At 37.9% G+C, this 21,802-nt stretch overlaps 1 protein-coding gene and 1 pseudogene across 9 annotated transcripts in view; both read right to left on the bottom strand.

Moving 5' to 3' along the window:
* The window catches only part of UHRF1BP1L (UHRF1 binding protein 1 like), a 125,196-nt gene extending 107,333 nt beyond the window's left edge, over positions 1-17,863 (bottom strand). For 6 of the 9 annotated variants that reach the window (XR_005218294.1, XR_005218293.1, XM_037845534.1 and 3 more), the window contains exon 1: positions 17,574-17,863. Coding sequence is in view for 3 of the 9 variants with exons in the window: in XM_037845531.1 (XP_037701459.1) it covers positions 17,574-17,617 (44 nt within the window). In the remaining 6 variants the exon portion in view is untranslated. Of the gene's footprint in view, positions 1-3,540; positions 3,689-17,573 lie in introns of all 9 variants that reach the window. The other 3 variants (XM_037845532.1, XM_037845533.1, XM_037845535.1) reach the window with 2 other exon arrangements.
* Positions 17,864-20,935: 3,072 nt separating this feature from the next.
* On the bottom strand, positions 20,936-21,454 carry LOC119542584 (annotated as a pseudogene).
* Positions 21,455-21,802: the final 348 nt, after the last annotated feature.

Raw genomic sequence — 21,802 nt, 5'->3', positions numbered from 1 at the left:
ACAGGTACACTGCAAAACAGTTATACTGAGTAAAAAAGGCAGACAAAAAAAGAGTATACACTGTATGCCTCATTTATATAAAATTCTGGAACATGCCAACTAATTTAAGTGAAATAAAGTAGATCAGTGGGAAAAGGCAGAAGGGAAGGGAGAGAAGAATTACAACAAAGGGGCACAAGAAAACTTTTGAGTTTGGAAGATATGTTAAATTTCTTAATTATGGTAATATTTTCATGAGTATATACCATATGTCAAAATTCATCAACTTGTACACCTTAAATGTGTATAGTTTATTGTATATAAATCTGTTATACTTCAATAATAAAGCTATTTGTAACAGTACAAACTAGTACTGAAATTGGAGCCATGGCTTTCTGAAAACCACTCCCATTGTATCTGTCACCTAATGAAGACACTAGAAGCAACTTTAAGCCAAGTAAGAAAAATGAAAAGAGCCATAGACAGTCCTCACCTTAGCAAAGAATATCAAATAATTTTATTACTGGAAGTACCTAGAAAGTTTTCAGAATCCAATTTCCTCATTTTATGGTAAGAGAATGTGAAGTTCAAAGAGATTGAGTCAATTGATCAAGGTCACACCAAAGCAGACCTAAAACTATAATCAAACTTGTACAATTTTAACTTAAATGGCATTTTAGGCTCAACTGCTAATCCATTATACTGATCAATTTAGATTCAGCAGTATTTACTGAGCCAGGCATTGTAGCAGTATATGGCAATTCCCACTCTCAAGGAGCTTTCAATGTCAATTTGTGAGAATTATATATCCAAGGCCTAAATGTCACACACACTCAAAACCTATAGTGTTATAGAACAAGGGTAATGACATGCTCATAATAACTCAGACCTCAAATTACCTTTTTATTTATTTTAGTTTTTGAGCATTCTCAATTTATAGTTTGTTTGGCTTGATATTTTTGCGATACGTATGTAAAGAAAATCAATCAGTATTATATAACCAGTTTTTCTACATAGACATTTAAAGAATGGAAAAGAAAAGATAAACAGGACAAAGATCAAAGCTGTAAATTCATAGCCTATGTGCTATATTCTGCCCACAGATATGTTTTGTCTGGCCTACAGAATGTATTAAAAAAAAAAAACAAAAAAAAAAAAAAAACAAAACAGAATTTGCTGCTAACATTTAAAATTTGTAGATCTTACATGAAAATTTGGGTTTCTAAATTCTGTTGAGATACCGGAAGAAGCTACACAATTAGACATGCATCCTCATGGCAAAATTTGATCACCTACAATTTCCAGCTATTTATTAGGCTCTTGGGAAACTTAGATGTGTAAGACATGATTACTTCTTTCAAGGACCTCACAGTGTATTACTAGAAACAAGTAGGTCAACAAATCATTGCAGTATATTATGATTTAACCATGAATATTACAATAAAAGTGAGAGAACAGGATAAGATGGAGGAACAATCAATTCTGTTAAGAGTCAAGAAGACTGCTTTGGGAAGGCTTCATGGAGGAGGCAGCCCTTGAACTATGTTTTTAAGAATAAGTTTTTGCAGGTGAGTAAGGCAGAGGACGTCATTTCAGGCAGACAACATGTTTGAGGTTACAGGGTCACATAAAGATGAAGTACAGGGCATTGGGTAGTTTGGAAAGATATGATACACCTCTAGAGGCAGGCTGGAAGGACTCTTATAAGCCATGTCAACGAATGTGGATTTCATCCTACACATCAGTATTTTTCCACAGTACCTCTAGGGAGACTGACTCCTCAGGGTTCAATTCAGGTAAGAGAAGAAATAAAAAGGGAAAAGAATATGACAGCTGACTCTCATAACTACCGATTCAACTATAGCAGCTCTACTTTTGTCTCTTTTATGTAATAAGGTTCCTTTGGACAAATAAATATTGTCACTAAAACAAATTTTTTAAACAATTTTGAACAGGAGCCATTGAAAGATTTTTAGCAAGAAATTAAATGTTAAAATTAATGTTTCAGAAAGGCATCTCTGATAACAGTGTCAAAGATGGAATGGGAAGTATGAGACAAGAAGGAAATGAGAGAGTAGTTAGTTGCAGCACAATGCAAGAAATGTTAAATTAAATCTGCGTAGTGAAGTAGAGATATTAAAATGTTATTGATATCTACCATGTTCCAAGCAGTATGATCTGTGCTAGGTTTAGGATTAAGAGGATAAACTCAAGAGCAGTATAAATAAAAAGCAATCATGATTGAAGAAAATGAGAAGGTAAAGAAGAAACTAGAATTGAGCTTGTTAGGCAAATTGGATAAATATATAGGTAGCTGTGGATGAAATTTAGAATAAAATCATAATGCCTCATCTACAATAAACTAAATACAAGCCACGCCAAAAAAGATAAAGGTTAAAGTTGTATAATCTGGAAAAAGCAAAGGATTATAGTTATGACTATACTTCATGAGCAGGGTCCCAGAGGATTTGCTACAGGTATATACAAAATCAGAACCATCTTGGAATGATTTTATAAATAAGACCTTCCCTATGAATATTACTACAGAATGAATCTCAAAGTTTTCCCTAAATGGTCTACCTGAGGATAAAGCTTGGCATTCTTTCCTTGACAATTTTGGTTGAGCTGTAGATACTCAAAAGATAGCAAGGAATCAATGCAGGCACCAAGAATGGAAAACAATATTTAGATCAACATAGCTATACAATCGCTGTCTAGCACAAGGCCAACAAGTTCTTCAACTGTTCTAGGGTAAATATTTAATGAGTTAAAGCACAATTTCCCTCATGGTTAGTCTTTAGCAGACAATTTCTTACTAGACTTTTAAAACAGTTTCAAAGTTTTGAGTAGATACATTTACCAAGATTAGAAGTGTTCAATGACATCAGTTTCTAGGTTCTTCTGTGAATACTAAGTTGAAAGAAATAGTTCAACATGTTTCAGTACCATTTCCATGAATCTAGTTTTAAAACCTAATTGCTTCCCCTGAAAATGAATTTTAAAAAGGGGCAGGGGATGAGAGAACAGAATGGGGAGAAAATCCCTACATTCTTCAAAAATGAATCTCATTTTCACTGTTTCTTCAAGAGAGTTATTTCAATCTCTTTGATAAAGATTATAATTATCATTAAATACACAAAATAAACTCTTAAGTCCTTCAATTATTAATGAGAGAATTGATCAAAACATCTTCTTTATCAAAAGCATTTTCACACCTCACTAATTACATGTGATTATAAAACCTTAACCATTAAAAAGTAGATCAAATGCTAATTACGATTTCCAAATAGCTGGCTGTAAGTTATACAACTCTATTGAAATCTGAGAAAGAACTGTATATAACACTTTAAATAAGTTGCCAAATCTTGTAAGTTAGAAAAGACATTCCAAGAGAGGAATTGCATGAAGCCTGTGGCTGCTTAATTAAGAAAATGAAATCAGTACCTAACTAAAGCAAGTAAGAATTAAAAAATATTATCAAAGTATCTCTATGTGGGGCATAATGACTGTGTGCATTTAGAGAAGGGGGAAAAAAAAAAGGATGGGGAAAAGGAGTATTACCTGAGGGCAGGAAATTCAGACAAAAAGTCCCTATTCCTGGTGAAAGCAAGTATTCAGTTGCCAGGGTTTCTTACGACTCCTCTGGTACTCACTTGGGTGCTTATGAAACTCACAGCAAACCAATCTCCACCACAGCCAGCAGGGATCACTGTAGGGAATGGGTACACAGGGGGTGCAGAGGGGAGTAAGTTTAAGGGAAAGGAAAGGAAAGGAATGATATGATAAAAATGTTTAGCTGTGACATAATTGGAAAAAAAAAAATACAGTTGTGTTTTATACTGGATTAATTAAAAGCAAACACTGCTTAAAAATTCTAAAATGAATCATTTAGGATTTTCTTCATTCTCTCTACCATTACTATCACTACTACCATATTACATTTATATATTTAAAAAATTTTTAGATTAAGAAAAAGCCATATTGTATAAAAAGTTGTACAAAGACTGAACTGTATAGTTTAACATTAAATAAAGCCAATTAAGACAAGCACTTCACAAGACAAATGTGCTGGTTTGGATGTATTATGTCCCCCAAAAATGTCATGTTCTTTAATGCAATATAGGGGGGGCAGACGTATTAGAGTTGATTAGGTTGGAACCTTTTGATTATTTCCATGGGGATGTGACTAGTAGCACCTTTGATTAGGGTGTGACCTGTTGATGGGATTGTTTCCATGGATGTGTGGCCCAGCCCATTCAGCTTGGGTCTTGATTTAATTACTGGAGTCCAATAAAAGCTCAAAAACAGAAGGACTTCAGAGAAGCTGCAGCCGAGACACATTTTGAAGACAGCTGTTGAAAGCTGACACTGACATTTTGGAGAATGTCATTTTGAAACACAACCTGGAAGCAAGCAGACGCCAGCCAAGTACCTTCCCAGCTAACATGAGTTTTCTTCAGTGAAGGTATCCTATTGTACCCTATTGTTGATGCCTTACCTTGGACACTTTATGGCCTGAAGACTGTAACTTTGTAATCAAATAAACCCCTTTATAAAAGCCAATCCATTTCTGGTGTTTTGCATATTGGCAGCATTAGAAAACCGAAACAACAAGTAATCTACAAATACAAATTATCAAACTAGTTTAACTGCCAAAAGCCCTAGTTAAACAGGTAGAAACTGTAATTCTCAATTCACAGAGAATACTAAAGTATAAAGATGCTTATGAAAAATAATCCACAAACCAAAGAGAGATTCAGGAATAGATTATATCTATATACTTAAAGTAAACTGGAGAACTACAGTATTTATCAGGAAAAAAAATTTAATCTCAATTTTCGGGATAGCAGTGACACTTTAAAACGTGCCAAAAATGTATTCAGGGCAATCAATTTAGGGCCTATATATTCTATGGAGGTCAAAGTGGCATACATTTTTTTCATCATCCAGCCAATTAAAAATGTTTTTGAATAACTACTATGTACTAGAGTACTATGACAGATGTTGAAGATACAATAGTGAATATGACAAGCAGTCACTTGCTTTGGAACTCAAAGCCTTAAAGAAATGACAATCTACAGAACTAACAAACATGAAGCCTTTGTTTTAATAAACCAAACAGACCTATAAGAGTTTGAAGATGGAGAACAGTGAAGACTGGCCTGTTTAAAGTTGTTCCATGGATGTTCATGGCTGACGTACAAGTAAAATGAAGCCAGAGAGGATGGCCTGTCCTGAAAGGTTGAAGACAATCTGGCTAGAGGAAGACTAAGAAAATAGGAAAAAAATGGGAAAAAAGTATAGAAGAATGGGGAAATAAAGTTTCAGACAACTTTGGAGGGTCTACTTTACCCTTAACTTCTCTGGATATGTTTTAAATATTCCCTTTCCATTCACACTCTAGTCAGAAAGCAGGTTTAATAATTATCATTTTATGCTGCACAAGCCTTCATTTATCTGCTTTTAATTTTATAATTTTTTTTAAAAAGTTCCTCTAACATTTAGGCCACCCCTGCCACATTATTTCAACTTCCATTTAAGTTGTATAGTACTTCGCTTGTGCCTTTCTCATAAGACTTATTATATTTCATTTCAAATTCTATTTATTCTCCCATTTACCAGGACTAAATTTCCAGAAAACATTCCTACTTCTTAATTTTATTTGTATCACTTATAGAACTTTCTTCAAGTGTTAGCAGAAAAAACTAAATGAGGAGGAGGGGCAAGGTGACAGTATAGAGAAGAGTGGAATTTACTTAGTCCCCAGGAGCAACTAACAAACAACCAGGAACAACTAGTAAATAATCTGGAATAATTGCTGGGGGACAATTGTGACTGTCCACATATCGTACACCAATCTGGACTGGGTGCAATGGCTGAGATCGCAGCATAAAATCTCTAAGTAAAAACCATGGAACCATGCTGAGAGCCCCCTCCCCCCACAGCAGGCTGAGCTGCAAAACCTCACTGCGGGAGAAACCAGCGGTCCCGGAGCATGCAGATATAGCTCAGCTGATCTCCAATTGGGGTTTTAATGAACAAATGTGGACTGCTGAACACAAGCTACAAACATAGACAAACCCCTAACAAGTAGACAGAGGCTTTTAGTGACAACTGACCTTAAAGAGCCAGAAAACTCCTGTGTTCCAGGAAAGGGAGCCCAGAAGGGAGCTATCTTTGGTGAAACTGGGGGGCCATGGATTGCCTCTGAAAGGGGGCTTTCTTTCCCTTTTTCTCTCTCTCAACCCGAGTGGCTCAATGGGGAGAGCCTCAGCCATTTTCAGTTCACAGTGCTCTGACCCAGATAGGGTGGAGATAAGAGAGTCAGAAAGACAAAGGAGCAATTCAAATGCAGAAGAGAACCCCCAAGGGGGTGTACCTTCCCTAAGAGGAAGGAGATGGGGCCCAGCTGTAGGGCTGGCCTTCGTTTCAGAACTCAGACCCCAGAGCCTGGGGGAAAACAGCCAAAACAGAAACTAAAGGGGCCACACCGCCTTATACCATTCAGGAGCAACAGGCTGACAGGCGCCACTGTTGGGCAGGTTAGGAAAACCACAGCTGCTAGAGAGCTCACAGGAAAGTCTGTCAATCTCCTAAGATACACCCTCAGGGAACTGTGAAACTGAATATAACCGCATTCTGAGATCTGAACCCATTCTGGTCTGGGAAAATCTGATTGGGGTAACCAAGGAAACCAGCTGCCTAGACAACAGAAAACTACAAACTACACTAGGGAAAATGAAGATATGGCCCAGTCACCTCAATTAAGATACAGCTGACATATTGTTTCACTTAAACGAAACAATCAATTAAAGATTTTCAAAGAAATATGCTAAATCAAATCAAAAACCAAATTAATGAGTTCAGGGAAGATATGGCAAAAGAGATGAAGGATATAAAGAAAACACTGGGCGAACATAAGGTAGAAATTGAAAGTTTGAAAAAACAACTGGCAGAATCTCTGGAAATGAAAGGCACAACATAAGAGACAAAAAACACAATGGAAACATACAACAGCAGATCTCAAGAGGCAGAAGAATACACTCATGGATTGGAGAACAAGACACCTGAAATCCTACACACAAAAAAAACAGGGAAAAGAATGGAAAAATATGAGCAACATCTCAGGGAACTGAATGACAGCATGAAATGCATGAATGTATGTGTCATGGGTGTCCCAGAAGAACAAAAGGGGCAGAAGCAATAATAGAGGAAATGATCAATGAAAATTTCCCATCTCTTACGAAAGACATAAAATTATGGATCCAAGAAGTGCAGCATACTACAAAAAGAATAGCTCTGAATAGACCTATGCCAAGACACTTAATAATCAGATTATCAAACATCAAAAACAAAGAGAGAACCCTGAAATCAGCAAGAGAAAAGCAATCCATCACACAGAAATGAAGCTTGATAAGATTCTATGCGGATTTCTCAGTAGAAACAATGAGGACAAGAAGGAAGTGGTGTGATATATTTAAGATACTGAAAGAGGAAAACTGCCAACCAAGAATCCTATATCCGGCAAAACTGTCCTTCAAATGTGAGGGAGAGTTTAAAATATTCTCTGACAAAGAGACAATGACAGAGTTTGTGGACAAGATACCTGCGCTACAGGAAATACTAAAGGGAGCAATACAGACAGATAGGAAAAGACAGGAGTGAGAGGTCTGGAACACAATTATGGGTGACGGTAGCACAGCAATGTAAGTACACTGAACAAAGATGGCTGTGAGTGTGGTTGAAAGAGAAAGGTTAGGAGCATGCGGGGCACCAGAAAAAAAGAAGAAAGATAAAGACTGGGACTGTATAACTCAGCAAAACCTAGAGTGCTCAACAATTGTTATAAAATGTACAAATATGTTTTTCCATGAGGGAGAACAAATGAATGTCAACCTTGCAAGGTGTTAAAAATGGGGTGATATTGGGAAAAAATATAATCAATGCAAACTAGAGACTATAGTTAACAGAAGCATTGTGTTATGCTTCCTTTAACATAACAAAGGCAATATACCAAAGCTAAATGCCTATAAGAGGGGGACAGAAGTGGGGGGGGGTGGAGGCATGGGACTCTTGGCATTGGTGTTGTTGTCTGACTCTTTTATTCTACTTTAGTTTAATTCTATCTTTCCTTTTGTTGCTTTTTTGCTGTCATTTTTTTTCTTTTGTTTTCTTTTTCTTTTATCTCTCTACCTTCTTTGACTCTTCCTTCTTCTTTATGGAAGAAATGGAGATGTTCTCAGATAGTGGTGATGGTGGTGAATCCATAAATATGTGATAATACAGGAAACCATCGATTGTTCACTTGGGATGGAATGTACTGTGAGTGAACAAAACTGTCTTAAAAAAAAAACAGGTTGATGAAGAAACCTTGAGGACACTATATTGAATGAAATAAGTCAGACACATAAGGACAAATATTGCATGGTCTCAGTGATATGAACTAATTATAACATGTAAACTCATAGACATGAAATATAAGTTACCAGGACATAGAACGAGGCTAAAGAATGGGGAGTGATTGCTTATTATGAGCAGAATGTTCAACTAGGCTGAACTTAAGTGTTTGGAAATACACAGAGGTGATGGTAGCACGTTATTGTGAGAATAACTAACAGTGCTGAATGGCGTGTGAACGTGGTAGAAAAGGGAAGCTTAGTCACATATGTCACCAGAAGGAAAGTTGGAGGTTACTGTGGGAAACTGAGTCTTCCATGTTGCCTGAGGCATATCTGGGGTGGTGGCTTAGAACGCTAAGCCTCAGGCCTGCATGTTACCCCGTGCGGGCCCGCCCTGTAAAGATAATGTGTCTTGTGACTATGACGACAACATTTACTGTTGTCCTAAACCTAGATTGTTCCTTCTGATATGCAACAGGATGTAAACATAGGTAACTGGTGGGCTCTCCCGAGCCTGAGGACATTTAGCACGTACTCCCCGATCTTCTGAAATAAATAACTGGAGCAAAGGTGCATTATTGTCCACTTAGCACGAGATGCCGTGGGCCCCCTGCTCCCTTAATTCTTAACTTTGTGTCTGTGTCTCATTCCTGCGCCGCCCTGTCAGCAACAGGTCACAAGATGGGAATGTATAAAACGGTGAAATCTTGTGGTGGACAATGCCCATGATTAACTGTACAAATACAGAAATCTCTTTCATGAACTAGAACAAATGTATGACACTATAAGTAGAAGTTAATAATAGAGGGGTATACAGGGAAAAATACAGTTATTGAAAACTACATACTACAGTTAGTAGCATTTTATCATTCTCTGATCAATAGTAACAAATGTACTATACCAATACTATGAGTCAGTAATGGAGCGGGGGGGTGGTTAAGGGTAGGGGAAGATTTGAGTTTTGCGTTTTCTTTTTTTGTCTTTATTTCTTTTCTGGAATAATGAAAATGTTCCAAAAATTGAAAAAAAAAATAATTGTGGTGAAGGATGCAATTGACTGTGCACTTTGGATCTTCGGATGATTGCACGGTTATGTGAACAATCTCAATAAAATTAAATTAAAAAAATAAATAAATAAAAATAAATGAATGACCTATCAATGGAAATGATCATACTTACATTACCTGAAGACAAGATAAATCTTACAATTTATGGATGCTCCTTTTTATAGAACATCTAGGTTATACAAAGTTGTATCACTGCAGAAGTACTAATTTAGGACAGAAACTCAATTAAATACCTAAAAATATTGTTTTGATGAATTTTAAAATTAGTGAATTTTCTAGTATCACTAAGTTTATCTCTAAATATCAATTCCTAATAATAAAATTACAAATAGACCATGGAAGAGGAAAATAGCCCTTGATGTTATGCTAGCAGCAGCAAAAAAAAAGTCAGAAATCCCTTTCTCAATGGTATTTTGGAATAGAAAAAGAGTACACACACATACAGCTAAAATTATGTCTTAAGGCCTAAGGATAGACTAAAACAGAGATTCAAATTCTACACACAACATTCATCGTGGCTGGAAGAAAAATGGAAACTAAGTCAAAGAATTTTCAGATAGCCTAAGAGTAAAATTAATGCATGAAAAATCAAACAATAAATTGCCATATCCTGAATCACATTTGCTTCAGTCTCAATTTGGTTTAATAACATGGCCTTGATGTGATAACTGCTCATATTTCACTCATGGAAATGGTCATAAAATCTTTGACCTACAACTTAAATTCAAACTAAGCTCTAATCACTAAGACCAGCTGGTTAAAAACAAACTAATAGTTAATGGAAATATTAAATTACTCATCCTAAGTAACATAATATGCACAATTTAAAAAATACATAACTGATAAAAGATAAACTTCCTAAGAGAATGTTTAGACTGAAAACTGCAGTAGTAAGGCAAAGAAATGAATAGAGAAATTATGTTTCCCCAACTTCAAATGATTGCAGAGTCAAAAGATTACGTTCCCTCACTTTCAAAAGATTGAAGGATTCCCTAGTAAAAATAGAATTTCCTAAGGGACACTGCAGCAAGATGGTGAAACACCATAATATAATAAGGGAAGTGCTGAAAATTGGATAAAAGAAAAGCAACTTGTTAGGTAGGGACCAACAAGAATGATGAAACCAAAAGGGTGCTAGATCAGTAATGACCATTCAATACTACCTGTCAGAACTTTGGCAAATCACAGATCTCAACATTATTTCCTTCTCTGGGACAGGAACAGATCCCTTGTGATCTAGGTTTCTAGGATGGTAATGTTAAAACATCCACTGGACCAGCATCAAAACACTTTTCACCTGAAGTTTTCAAATCAATCTACTGAAAGTAACTCTTTCAAGAATCAAGAATCAATGTCTGGTTTTAGTTGGAAATTAATGTGAAAGAAAGAAAGAGGCACCTGTGCTATTTCAGATACTTCCACATATTGCATTTAACGGAGAGGGGAAAAAAAAAACTGTCCCCTAAAATTCAACTTGCAATTCACTTTGCAGTAATTACCTATTACATAAACCAATGGAAAAACCAAATAAAAACTCTTTCACTGCTGTTGCCACAGTAAAACGTGTAGCCTAAATTATCTCATAAATAAAAAGGAGGGCAATTTCTATTTAGATATCTAACAGGCATCCCAAAATTAAGTCAAAATTCGAAATCAAACTCCTGATTTTCTCCCATAAGCCACTCTTCCAGCAGTCTTCTACATCTAACTTAACAGCAATTCAATCTTTTTAGTTGCTTATGTCAAAAACTTTGGAATCATCCTTGACCCTTCCTCTTTCCCTCTCAATTCATATCCAATCTGTCAGCAAATCGGGTGGCTCTACCTTCAAAATACATCTAAAACCTGACTATATCAACGTCTCCACTGCACCCATCTTGGTTCAAGCCAGAATCTCCCTCACCTACATAGTGAAAACACTCTTAATTTGGTTTCTGCTTCTGCCCTTCCCCTCCTATAATTTATTTCCTACATGGCTGCCAAAGTGATCCTCAGCTCAAAGCTTTCCAATGGCTTCCAAGATACCAAATGTACCACCTTTATTCAATGATTCAACTACCCATTGCTTCCTAAAACCACAGGGAAGGTGATCATACCCAAAATTTATGATAATATTGATGGCATACAGTCTTGCCTCAAACAGAATACCAGCGTGAGGGAGAATCTGCTCATTCATGCCATTCATCCATTCATTCCACAAATAGTTTCTGAGTGCCTATTATATGCCAGACTGAGACAAAAAAAAAAAAAAAATCCCTGCACTCATGGAGTTTACATTCTAGTGGAGACAAATGACAACTAATTAAATACTTATTATGTCAGGTGATGATGAGTGCTGCAGAGAAAAATGAAGCAAGCAAAAGTTAGAGCTCATGTGGGATTGAGTTCATAATTTTAAACTGTGGTCAGGGAAGGCCTCTGAGAAGGCGCTACAACTTGCAGATACATGAGACATCTGTTATTAGAAGGCAATATGTTCTAAGTATTTTCTGTTAAATTGTATTAAACTATATTCCAGACCACTAGATCAATATAGTAATACATTCATTCCAGGATGGTCTGTAAAATTAAACATGAACCAGGTAATTTCAAAAGTTCATTCCAATTTGAGTAATTGTAATTTATCACAGCATCTACCTTGTTTGGTTTGTGAATTCCCTTTAGACTTCCAAATAAGTGTATTTTTCTTAGAAGATGGCAAAAGCAGTAAGATTAACCAAGAATATGAATTTGATACTTGTCAGGCAACTGAGGTACGGACTTTTTAAAATATAAAACAACTGAAAACTAGTGTTACAAAAACTCATCTCTGAAAAAAAAATCCTCAATATTATTAATCACACAGGTTATTAGAAATCATACAGATTAAAAAGTAATACTACCTTTACCCTTTGGACAAATGAATAGAAAAATGGGGACAAATAGTAAATGAATACGGGGGAGGAGGGGTATGAGATGTTTTGAGTGTTCTTTCTACTTTATTTTTATTCTTATTTTTTTGGAGTAATGAAAATATTCAGAAATTGATTGTGGTGATGAATGCACAACGATATAATGATACTATGAACAACTCTCTTATACTTTGGATGATTGTATGGTATGTGAATATATTTCAATTTAAAAAAAAAGTAATCCTAAAGACTCGATTCAGAATACAGGGGTATTGTCTAGTTTTATAAAGTAAGTCATTATCTTGGCTCTTAATTTTTAAAAGAGTCTTTCTCAACTGGAGTCCCACAAGAGGATTAAACTCTCTTAATCCTCTAAGGCCTATTGTATCTGTTCCTGTTTGTTAATGCTGCCGTTATGCAAGATACCAGAAATGGATTGGCTTTTATAAAGGGGAATTATTAAGTTACAAATTACATTTCTACCACCATAAAAGTGTCCAAACTAAGGCATCAACAAGAAGATACCATCACTGAAGAACGGCTGATGACATCCAGAACACCTGTCAGCTGGGAAGGCAGGTGGCTAGTGTCTGCTGTTCCTTTGCTCCCAGGTTGCATTTCAAAAATGGCATTCTCCAAAATGTCCCTAGGCTTCTCTTAGCTTAGCATCTCCAAATGTCCTTCTGTCTGCATTGCCAAGCATTAGCAAGCATTTCGGTCTCTCTAAAGGTCTCTCTCAGCTGCTCTGTGGGTGAGCGCCCTTTAAAGGATTCCAGTAAACTAATCAAGACCTACCCTGAATGGGTTGGATCAAATCTCCATGGAAACATTCAATCAAGAGGTCAAACCCTAATCAGAAAGATTAATAAATCTACCCCAAGAGTGCATTAAAGAATATGGCTTTTGGAGGGACATAATATATCCAAACCAGCATAGAATCCATGGACTAAATGAATTAATGTCTCCCCTACGCATCTAGAATGATCTACTTGTATACCATCATCCTTGGGAAAACTGAGAAAATAGACATTCAAATCATTTCCTGTAGGTCTGGATTTTCTTGTGGAATGAAAAAGGCTGGAGAAAGGCTGGAGGACAGATACAGGTCAGACCTCACCTAAATCATAAATTAAAAATAGGCATTTTGAGGCAGTCCCATTTATCGGTTTTTTATTTCGATGCTTGTGCTTTGGGTGTGAAGTCTAAGAAACCACTGCCTACCACACGATCTTGAAGACACTTCCCTACATTTTCTTCTAGGAGTCTTATGGGCCTGGCTCTTATATTTAGCTCTCTGATCCATTTTGAGTTCATTTTTGTATAAGGTGTGAGATAGGGGTCCATCAAAGATGTTTTTGGCTATTCAGGGCCTCTTAACCTTCCAAATAATTTGGTGATTGGCTTCTCCATTTCTACAAAGTACGCCGTTGGAATGTTGATAGGGACTGCATTGAATCTATAAATCAATTTGGGTAAAATTGACATCTTAAAATACATAGTCTTCCAATCCATGAACATGGAATGTCATTCCATTTATTTAGGTCTTCTGTGATTTCCTTAAGCAATGTTTTGTAGTTTTCCGTGTACAGGTCCTTTACGTCCTTGGTTAAATTTATTCCTAGATATTTGATTTTTTTAGTTAGCGACTGTAAATGGAATTTGTTTATTGGCTTCCTCCTCTGATTGCCCATTACTAGTGTACAGAAACACTACTGATTTTGGGGTGCTGACCTTGTATCTCACCACTTTGTTGAACTCATTTATTAGCTCTAGTAGCTCTGTTGTAGATTTTCAGGACTTTCTATACATAGGATTTGTTATCTGCAAATAGTGAAAGTTTTACTTCTATCTTTCCGATTTCAGTGCTTTTTATTTCTTTTTCTTACCTAACTGTTCTAGCTAGAACTTCTAGCACAATGTCAAAATAGCGGTGACAGTGGGCATCCTTATCTTGTTCCCGATCTCAACAGGAAAGCTTTCACTCTTTCACCATTGAGTACGATATTAGCTGTGGGTGTTTTATATATGCCTTTTATCATGTTGAGAAGTTTCCTTCTATTCCTATTTTTCAAATAGTTTTTATCAAATAGGGATGCTGGATTTTGTCAAATGCCTTTTCTGTGTCAATTGAGATGATCATATGGTTCTCCTTTGATTTGTTAATGTGGCATATTAATTATTTGATTCTCTTGTGTTGAACCACCCTTGCATACCTGGGATAAATCCCACTTATTATGGTGTTTAATTCTTTAAATATGCAGTTGGATTTGATTTGCAAGTATTCTGTTGAGGGTTTTTGCACCTATATTCATTAGAGAGATTGGTCTCCAATTTTCCTTTTTTGTAGTATCTTTATCTGACTTTGGCAACAGGGTGATGTTGTGCTTCAAAGGACTTTGTCAAGAAATTGAAAAGGCAATCTACTCAATGGGAGAAAATATTTGGAAACCACACATCTGATAAAAACGTAATATCCAGAAAAATAAAGAAATCCTACAACTCAACAATAAAAAGACAAACAAACCCAATTTAAAAATGACCAAAAGACTTGAACAGACATTTTTCCAAACAGGAAATACAAATGGCTAAAATGCACATGAAAAGATGCTCAACATCATAAGCTATTAGGGAAATGCAAAACAAAATGACAATGAGATATTCTTCCACACCTACTTGAATGGTCACTATTAAAAAAAAAACAGAAAACAGCAAGTGTTGGAGAGGATGTGAATAAACAAGAATACTCACTCACTGTTGGTGGCAATATAAAATGCTGCAGCTGTTGTGGAAGACAGTTTGGCAGTTCCTCAGGAAGCTAAGTATAAAACTGTCACATGATCTGGCAATCCCGCTACTAGGTATATACCCAGAAGAACTGAAAGCAGAGACTCAAACAGATGTTTGCACACCAATGTTCATAGTGGCATTATTCAGAATTGCCAAAAGATGGAATCAATACAAATGTCCATCAGCTGATGAATGGATAATCAAAATGTGATATATACATATGATGGAATATGATGTAGGAAAGAATGAAGTCCTGATGCATGTGACAAAATGGATGAACCTTGAGGACATTCTGTTGAGTGAAATAAGCCAGACACAAAAGGACAAATACTGTATGATCTCACTGATATGAAATAATAATAATAAGCAAACGCATAGAGTTAAAATCTAGAATATAGTGTACCAGGGGATAGAATGGGGATAGAAAATGGGGAGCTGATGCTTCATTTGTGCAGAATTTCAATTTAGGTTGATTGTAAATGTTTGGAAATGGATAGTAGTAACGGTAGCACATAGTGCTGAATTATATTTGTGAATGTGGTTGAAAGGGAAGTTTTGGGTCATGTATGTTACTACAATGAAAGTTAGAAGATAAAACATGGGACTTTATAACACATTGTCCTGTTGTGGATGATAGGCTGTGGTTAATAGGACAAATGTACGAATGTTCTTTCATAAATTATTACAACAAATGTACAACACTATTACAAGGTGTTAATAATGGGGTGGTATGTGGAAAAATATACGTAATGTAAATGATGGACTATAGTAAATAGTACTATTTTAATATTCTTTCATCAGTTGTAACCAAGGTACCACACTAATGCAAAGTGTCAACAATAGGGGCATATGAGAACATTGTATTTTTTAAAGACTTTTCCGTAAACCTACAACTTCCCTAACTAAAAAAAATAATAACAAAGAAACATGCTAAGTGAAAGGAACCATACACAAAGTACTACATATTGTATGATTCCATTTATATAAAATGTAAATATAAATAAATCTATAGAGACAGAAATAGATTAGCGGTTATGTAGGGCTGGGGAAGGATAAAGGGATTGAGAGGTGAATCCTCTTTTTGGAGTAATGAAAATGTTGTAAAATTGATTGTGGTGATGAATGCATAACTCCGTGATTATACTAAAAACTACTGATTGTACATTTTGGTTGGATTATATGGTATGTGACCATATCTCAATAAAATTGCTTTAAGTAAATAAAACCTTCTTCCAAAATAAGATCAACAATTCAGTGTAGACCATATGTTCAATTTTAAAAGAAACTGTGCAATTAGTGACAATATTAAGAAATGTATATTCATAAATGCAGTTATAATTTGCTACTTTTTTAAAAACTATGTCATGTCTTATTCAATGTTAGAAGTGAGGAAAATATTTGCTGAATCATTGAAATATTGATTTTGTTTCCCAATATATAAACTGTCTATAAAAGAGTCTGGAGAATCAAAAGAATTGTGCATGCTATACAAGTATACCATTAGACCTGAGTCTCTTCTTTAAATCAGTTAAAGGTAATCATTAACTTACAGACAAATAACAGAGAAGAAAAAGGAAGAGGTCCTAACCAAACTCCTTGCATTCACTCTTAGTAACTTGGAACAAGATCCTTCATTTAGCCTGTGTCGAGGCAAATATGGAGAAGCCAAGAACAGTAACAAACTGCCAACTTTACTGAGTCACATTTCTGACTAAAATGGAAAGAATGACAAGTCTTGAGTTTATAACCACAAATGTTGAATCCCTGAATTTATGGGTTTGAGTTTAAAAAGAGCAAAAAACTGAATTGTAAAAATGAAATGGGACTAAATGATTCCAGAAAGAACTTGCCAAAGCTGAGAACTCTTGTTATTTACCTAACACAAATCCCAACTATGCAAACAGGCACACCCTCTAATGCATCAGAGCAGGCAAGCCGAGGTGGGGTGAATTCAGAACAATAACAAGGTTCACATTTCACTAAGACAGCCTTGACCTAAGAGTTTACCCTGCGCCAGACGCCCTTGGTTAACGGAACCCTTCTGCTCCGAGTGGAGGCGAGCCCCGAGCTCGGGTTCCATTTACCACACAAACGAGGCACCTGGGTGACGCCAGGCAGACCCCAGCCTCCGCCCAGGACCGCCTAAGTGGAGTCCGCCGGGGGCTCCCAGAAGCCGCGTCGGGGGCGATCACAGCCCGCCGCCTGCCCCGGCCCCCTCCACGCTCCTCCGCGAGTCAGGCCCAGACGCTGACTCGTGAGTCCAGCCCCGGACGTCGTGTGATCGGGTCGCGACCTCTGTCCCAGCTGGAGTGGGAGCCGGCTGCAGAGAAGATAGCCTCCCTTACGGCCGCCAGTCTTCTCCGCACCCCCAGCCCCACGAAGCTGCAGGCCGGCTCAAGAGCCGGTTAGGGCAGAGGGGTCTGGCCCCCACTCCCGAGGCTCTCACTGACCTGGAGAGGTGTTTCAGGATCTGTTTCTTGATGATCCCAGCCATGGTGCGGGTGCGGGAGGCGCCGCGCTATCTCTCTGTTCTACACTGCCTCCTCTCTTCGTGGCCGTCTCCTCTTGGTCCGGATTAACCAGGCCGGAAGAGATACACCTGACCGCTCACGCCCAGAAAGACCCAAGGCCTGGGCCGAAGCCACAGCCGCCGCTGCCGCCAAGGATCCCGAGCATCGCGCTCAGGCCGCCGCGGCCGCTGCGGGCGCCATCTTGGCTGCTGCATCACCTAAGAGACCTGGGAGAGGGCGGGTGTGGGGCGGGGCGAGGCGGGGCGGAGCGAGCGCTAGCTCTGGGCGGGGACGGGAGGTCCGCGACCCCGCCCCCTTGCCGTGGATTCCTCCTAGGGTCCCTACCCTTCTCCGGCGTTTCGAGGTGCTTAGATTCCCAAATTCAGAAACTTTTTGTGTCCTCCTTCCCCAGCTTCTGGTCTTTTTTTCCGCCTGCATCACTGAATGCTCCTTCTACATTCTACTTCTTCATTTCCACCGAATTTAACTGTCTGCTCCACAGACTACTCTACCTGCTTTGCTCTATTTGCTTACTCAGTTTTCTTCGTATTCTTCCCTTGGTTTCTTCTCCTTTGCTGGGATATTCTGCTTTCCACCAGCAAAATGCTATAATTTAATGCTTTCCTTGGTTATTCCAGTCCTATAGGAAGTAAAATTTGACACAGTATCTGAATAGAGTCTAGGACCTGGGCATTAGAAGACCTAAATCCTAGTCCTGACTCTAGTATTTTTAAAAAGTGTTAACTTGGAGAAAATAATTTCATAATTTATAGCCTCAGTTTAATTATCCGTAAAATAGATTAATACCAGCCTTATCTCACTAGGTTTTTGTATTTAAAGAAATATGTATGTAAAATGTCACTTGAAAAATTCAGTAAAAAGGAAATTGTTGAAATAGCAGGGAGGACTACTACAGTTTTGCATCTGCAATCCACCCAGGCCCAAGTCAACATTTTTCAGAGGTGAAAATGACCATGCAGTGATACCTAACAGAGGAAAATAAATTACAGTACACCTGAGGGATGCCTCAGGAAAGTGTGTATGGAGGTAGTCGTGGATGTTGGGTTTACACATACATAGTCCAATAACCTGGTGTTTTCTGAAGAAGAGAAAGGAGTGATCGGTGGATTGACTATTCACTCGTTTAACATTTATCACATACTATAATCATTATTCAAGTATCTAGGGTTACTTAAGCGAAACAAACAAAAACCCTGTTCCTGCCGTCAAGGAGTTAGTCTAGCATGGAGGGGAAATTCATAGTGCTAAATCCTTGAGCTCTGTCATTAGAATGTTTGGTTCCAATGTTGGCTCAGCTACTTTGGAGCTGTGTAAACTTTGGCTAGTTATTTAATCTCCCTCAGCCTCAGTTACCTCATCTGTTCGAGATAATAGTATCTAACTCACAGGATTTTGTGAAGAGTAAATGAGATTGTGCATATAAAGTATATAATAAAGCACCTAGAACATACAAGTTCTTAATAAATTTATCATTTAACATTATTATTGAAAACAGAAGCAAAGTCCTATGAGAACACAGAGGAAGGAGTGATTCATTCTATCTTGGTAGGTTTCAAAGACGGATTTGCAGTAGAGATATTATTTCAAAGATGTCAATTTAGTTTGTTAAAGAACTGATGCTAAAGTCAAAGACTTGGATTTGAAACCTAGGTCTGCTATGATCTTAGAAAAAGTATTGAACCTTTTTGAGCATGGTGCTATTTACCTCCAGGAGGTTGTTGTGAGGATTAATTGAATTAATGAAGGTAATGTACTTGGCAGAGGTCTGATACAGAATGGTAGCTATTATTAATTCACTATGCAGAAAAGGATGTTTTAGGCAGATGGACCACCGTAATGAACAAGGACAGAATTGTGAAAGTTCATGGCTTCCTTTATAAATGGCAAGTGGCCTGCTCCTGCATGCTAATGCTGCCATTATGCAAAATACCAGAAATGGATTGGATTTTATAAAGGGGGTTTATTTGGTTACAAATTCCCAGTCTGAAAGCCACGAAAATGTCCAAATTAAGGCATCAACACTAGAATACTTTTACCAAAGGAAGTCCATTGGCGTCCGGGAAAAACCTCTGTTAGCTGGGAAGGCATGTGACTTATGTCTGCTGATCCCAGGTTGTGTTCCAGCTCCTCTGCATTCTTCAAAATGTTGCTCTTGGGGTGTTTTTTCCTCTCTTAGCTTCTCTGGAGCAAACTCTGGGCTAGCATTTCCAAAACATCAGTAAAAGTCTGTTTTCAATGGCCATCTTCAAAATGTCTCTCTGAGCTACTCAAAAATGTCACTCTCAGCGGCTCTGAGGTCCTACTGTTTGTGAGCTCTTTTCTAGGACTCCAGTGATTAAATCAAGGCCCACCCAAAATGGAAATTATCCAATCATAGGTCTTTCCCACAGTTGATTGAGTCACATCTCCATGGAAATAATCAATAGGTTCCAACCTAATCAATACTAATACATTTGCACCCCCAAAATCGCATCAAAGAACATGGTGTTTTGGGGGCCATAATACATCCAAACCAGCACATGGACTAATATTATGGCTAGAACATGTGGACTCTGTTTCAACATAGTAAGTGTTCTAGTTCACTAATGCTGCAGAATGCAAAACACCAGAGATGGACTGGCTTTTATAAAAAGGGGGTTTATTTGGCTATACAGTTACAGTCTTAAGACCATAAAGTGTCCAAGGTAACACATCAGTAATCAGGTACCTTCACTGGAGGATGGCAAATGGCGTCCGGAAAACCTCTGTTAGCTGGGAAGGCACATGGCTGGCGTCTGCTCCAAAGTTCTGGTTTCAAAATGGCTTTCTCCCAGGACATTCCTCTCTAGCAAGCTTCCTCTTCTTCAAAACGTCACAGCTGCACTCCGTTCAGTCTCTCTGAGTCAGCACGTTTATATGGCTCCCCTGATCAAGGCCCGCCCTGAATGGGCAGGGCCACGCCTCCATGGGACTATCCCACCAGAGTCACCACCCACAGCTGGGTGGGGCACATTCCAAGCAAATCTAATCAGCACCAAAAGTCTGTCCCACAAGACTACATCAAAGATAATGGCATTTGGGGGACACAATACATTCAAACCGGCACAGTAAGTATTATGGAACTCAAAAGTTTAATAAAGTTATTGTATTATGCATTGCATTGAAATTGTACAAAATATTCTTTAACATATTATGTTCGTGAAAATAGAGTAACTAAATTTGGACATAATTAAACTTGGACCCAAATCATTTTAATAACAGAGCAGGATCTGGAGTTAGTTTATTTACCCACAGCTTGTGTGTCAGCTTCTGGTGCCTTCAAACTTCTGGCCCTTGGAGCAGACATAGAGTTTGAACTAGCTGTGTGAGGTTCCTGGGGCCTTGCCGAAATTCCTGTATACCTCCTGGTCTTTGTGGGGACCTGAGAGCAGGAAGGATGGTGCTGCAGTCCTTGGGAGAGTCCAGAGCCAGCTTGTGGAAGGTGAGCATCTTGTATCCGGCCTTGAGAATGTGATCCCAAGTCCAGCTGCTCATGCGCAGCTCACACACCTTTAGTTCAGGCACCTGCTGACCCTGCACATCATCATTATGGTCCCCACAACCACATCCATTTTGTTTTTCCAGCCAGCAAGCTTCCTCTTCCAGAGGAAGAGGGGCAGCCGGTTGAAGGGATTCCTCTTAAGCACAACTTGGTTGAAGGTAAAGTTCTTTCGTCTAGCCAGAAACCTGTAAAGCTTGACTGGCAGAGTCAAGTAGATGTTCTGGCTCTTGGACTCTTTGCTTTATACCTTTTGGTCTTTGTGGCAGAAGTCAACTCCCATGATGGCATCTCCAGCTCTGCCATGTTCTGAGAGCTCAATGAACTTTTTAATACAAATGGATACAGACACCAAAAGAGTAGAATGCCTGAGTTCAGGGAATTTACCATCTAGGCAAGTAGACAGGTGATGACCATATGATAAAAGATGATGATAATGATAACTGCCAGGTAGTTGACTTTTTTCATTCATTCTTAATAAAACAAGTCTGCAAGGGGGTATTAATATAGTAATTTTATTCCCTTTTATAGGTGAGGAAACTAAGTCACAGAGAGGTTAACTAATGTGCCCAAACTAGTTAGTTGCAAAGCCACAATTTAACCCAGAAGTTTGATCCGAGAGACTGCACTC

The sequence above is a fragment of the Choloepus didactylus genome, chromosome 8 (assembly GCF_015220235.1).
Source record: "Choloepus didactylus isolate mChoDid1 chromosome 8, mChoDid1.pri, whole genome shotgun sequence".
Taxonomy (NCBI): Eukaryota; Metazoa; Chordata; class Mammalia; order Pilosa; family Megalonychidae; genus Choloepus; species Choloepus didactylus.
The sequence above is the reverse complement of the archived record's forward strand: the minus strand, read 5'-3'. Positions and strand labels throughout refer to the sequence as shown.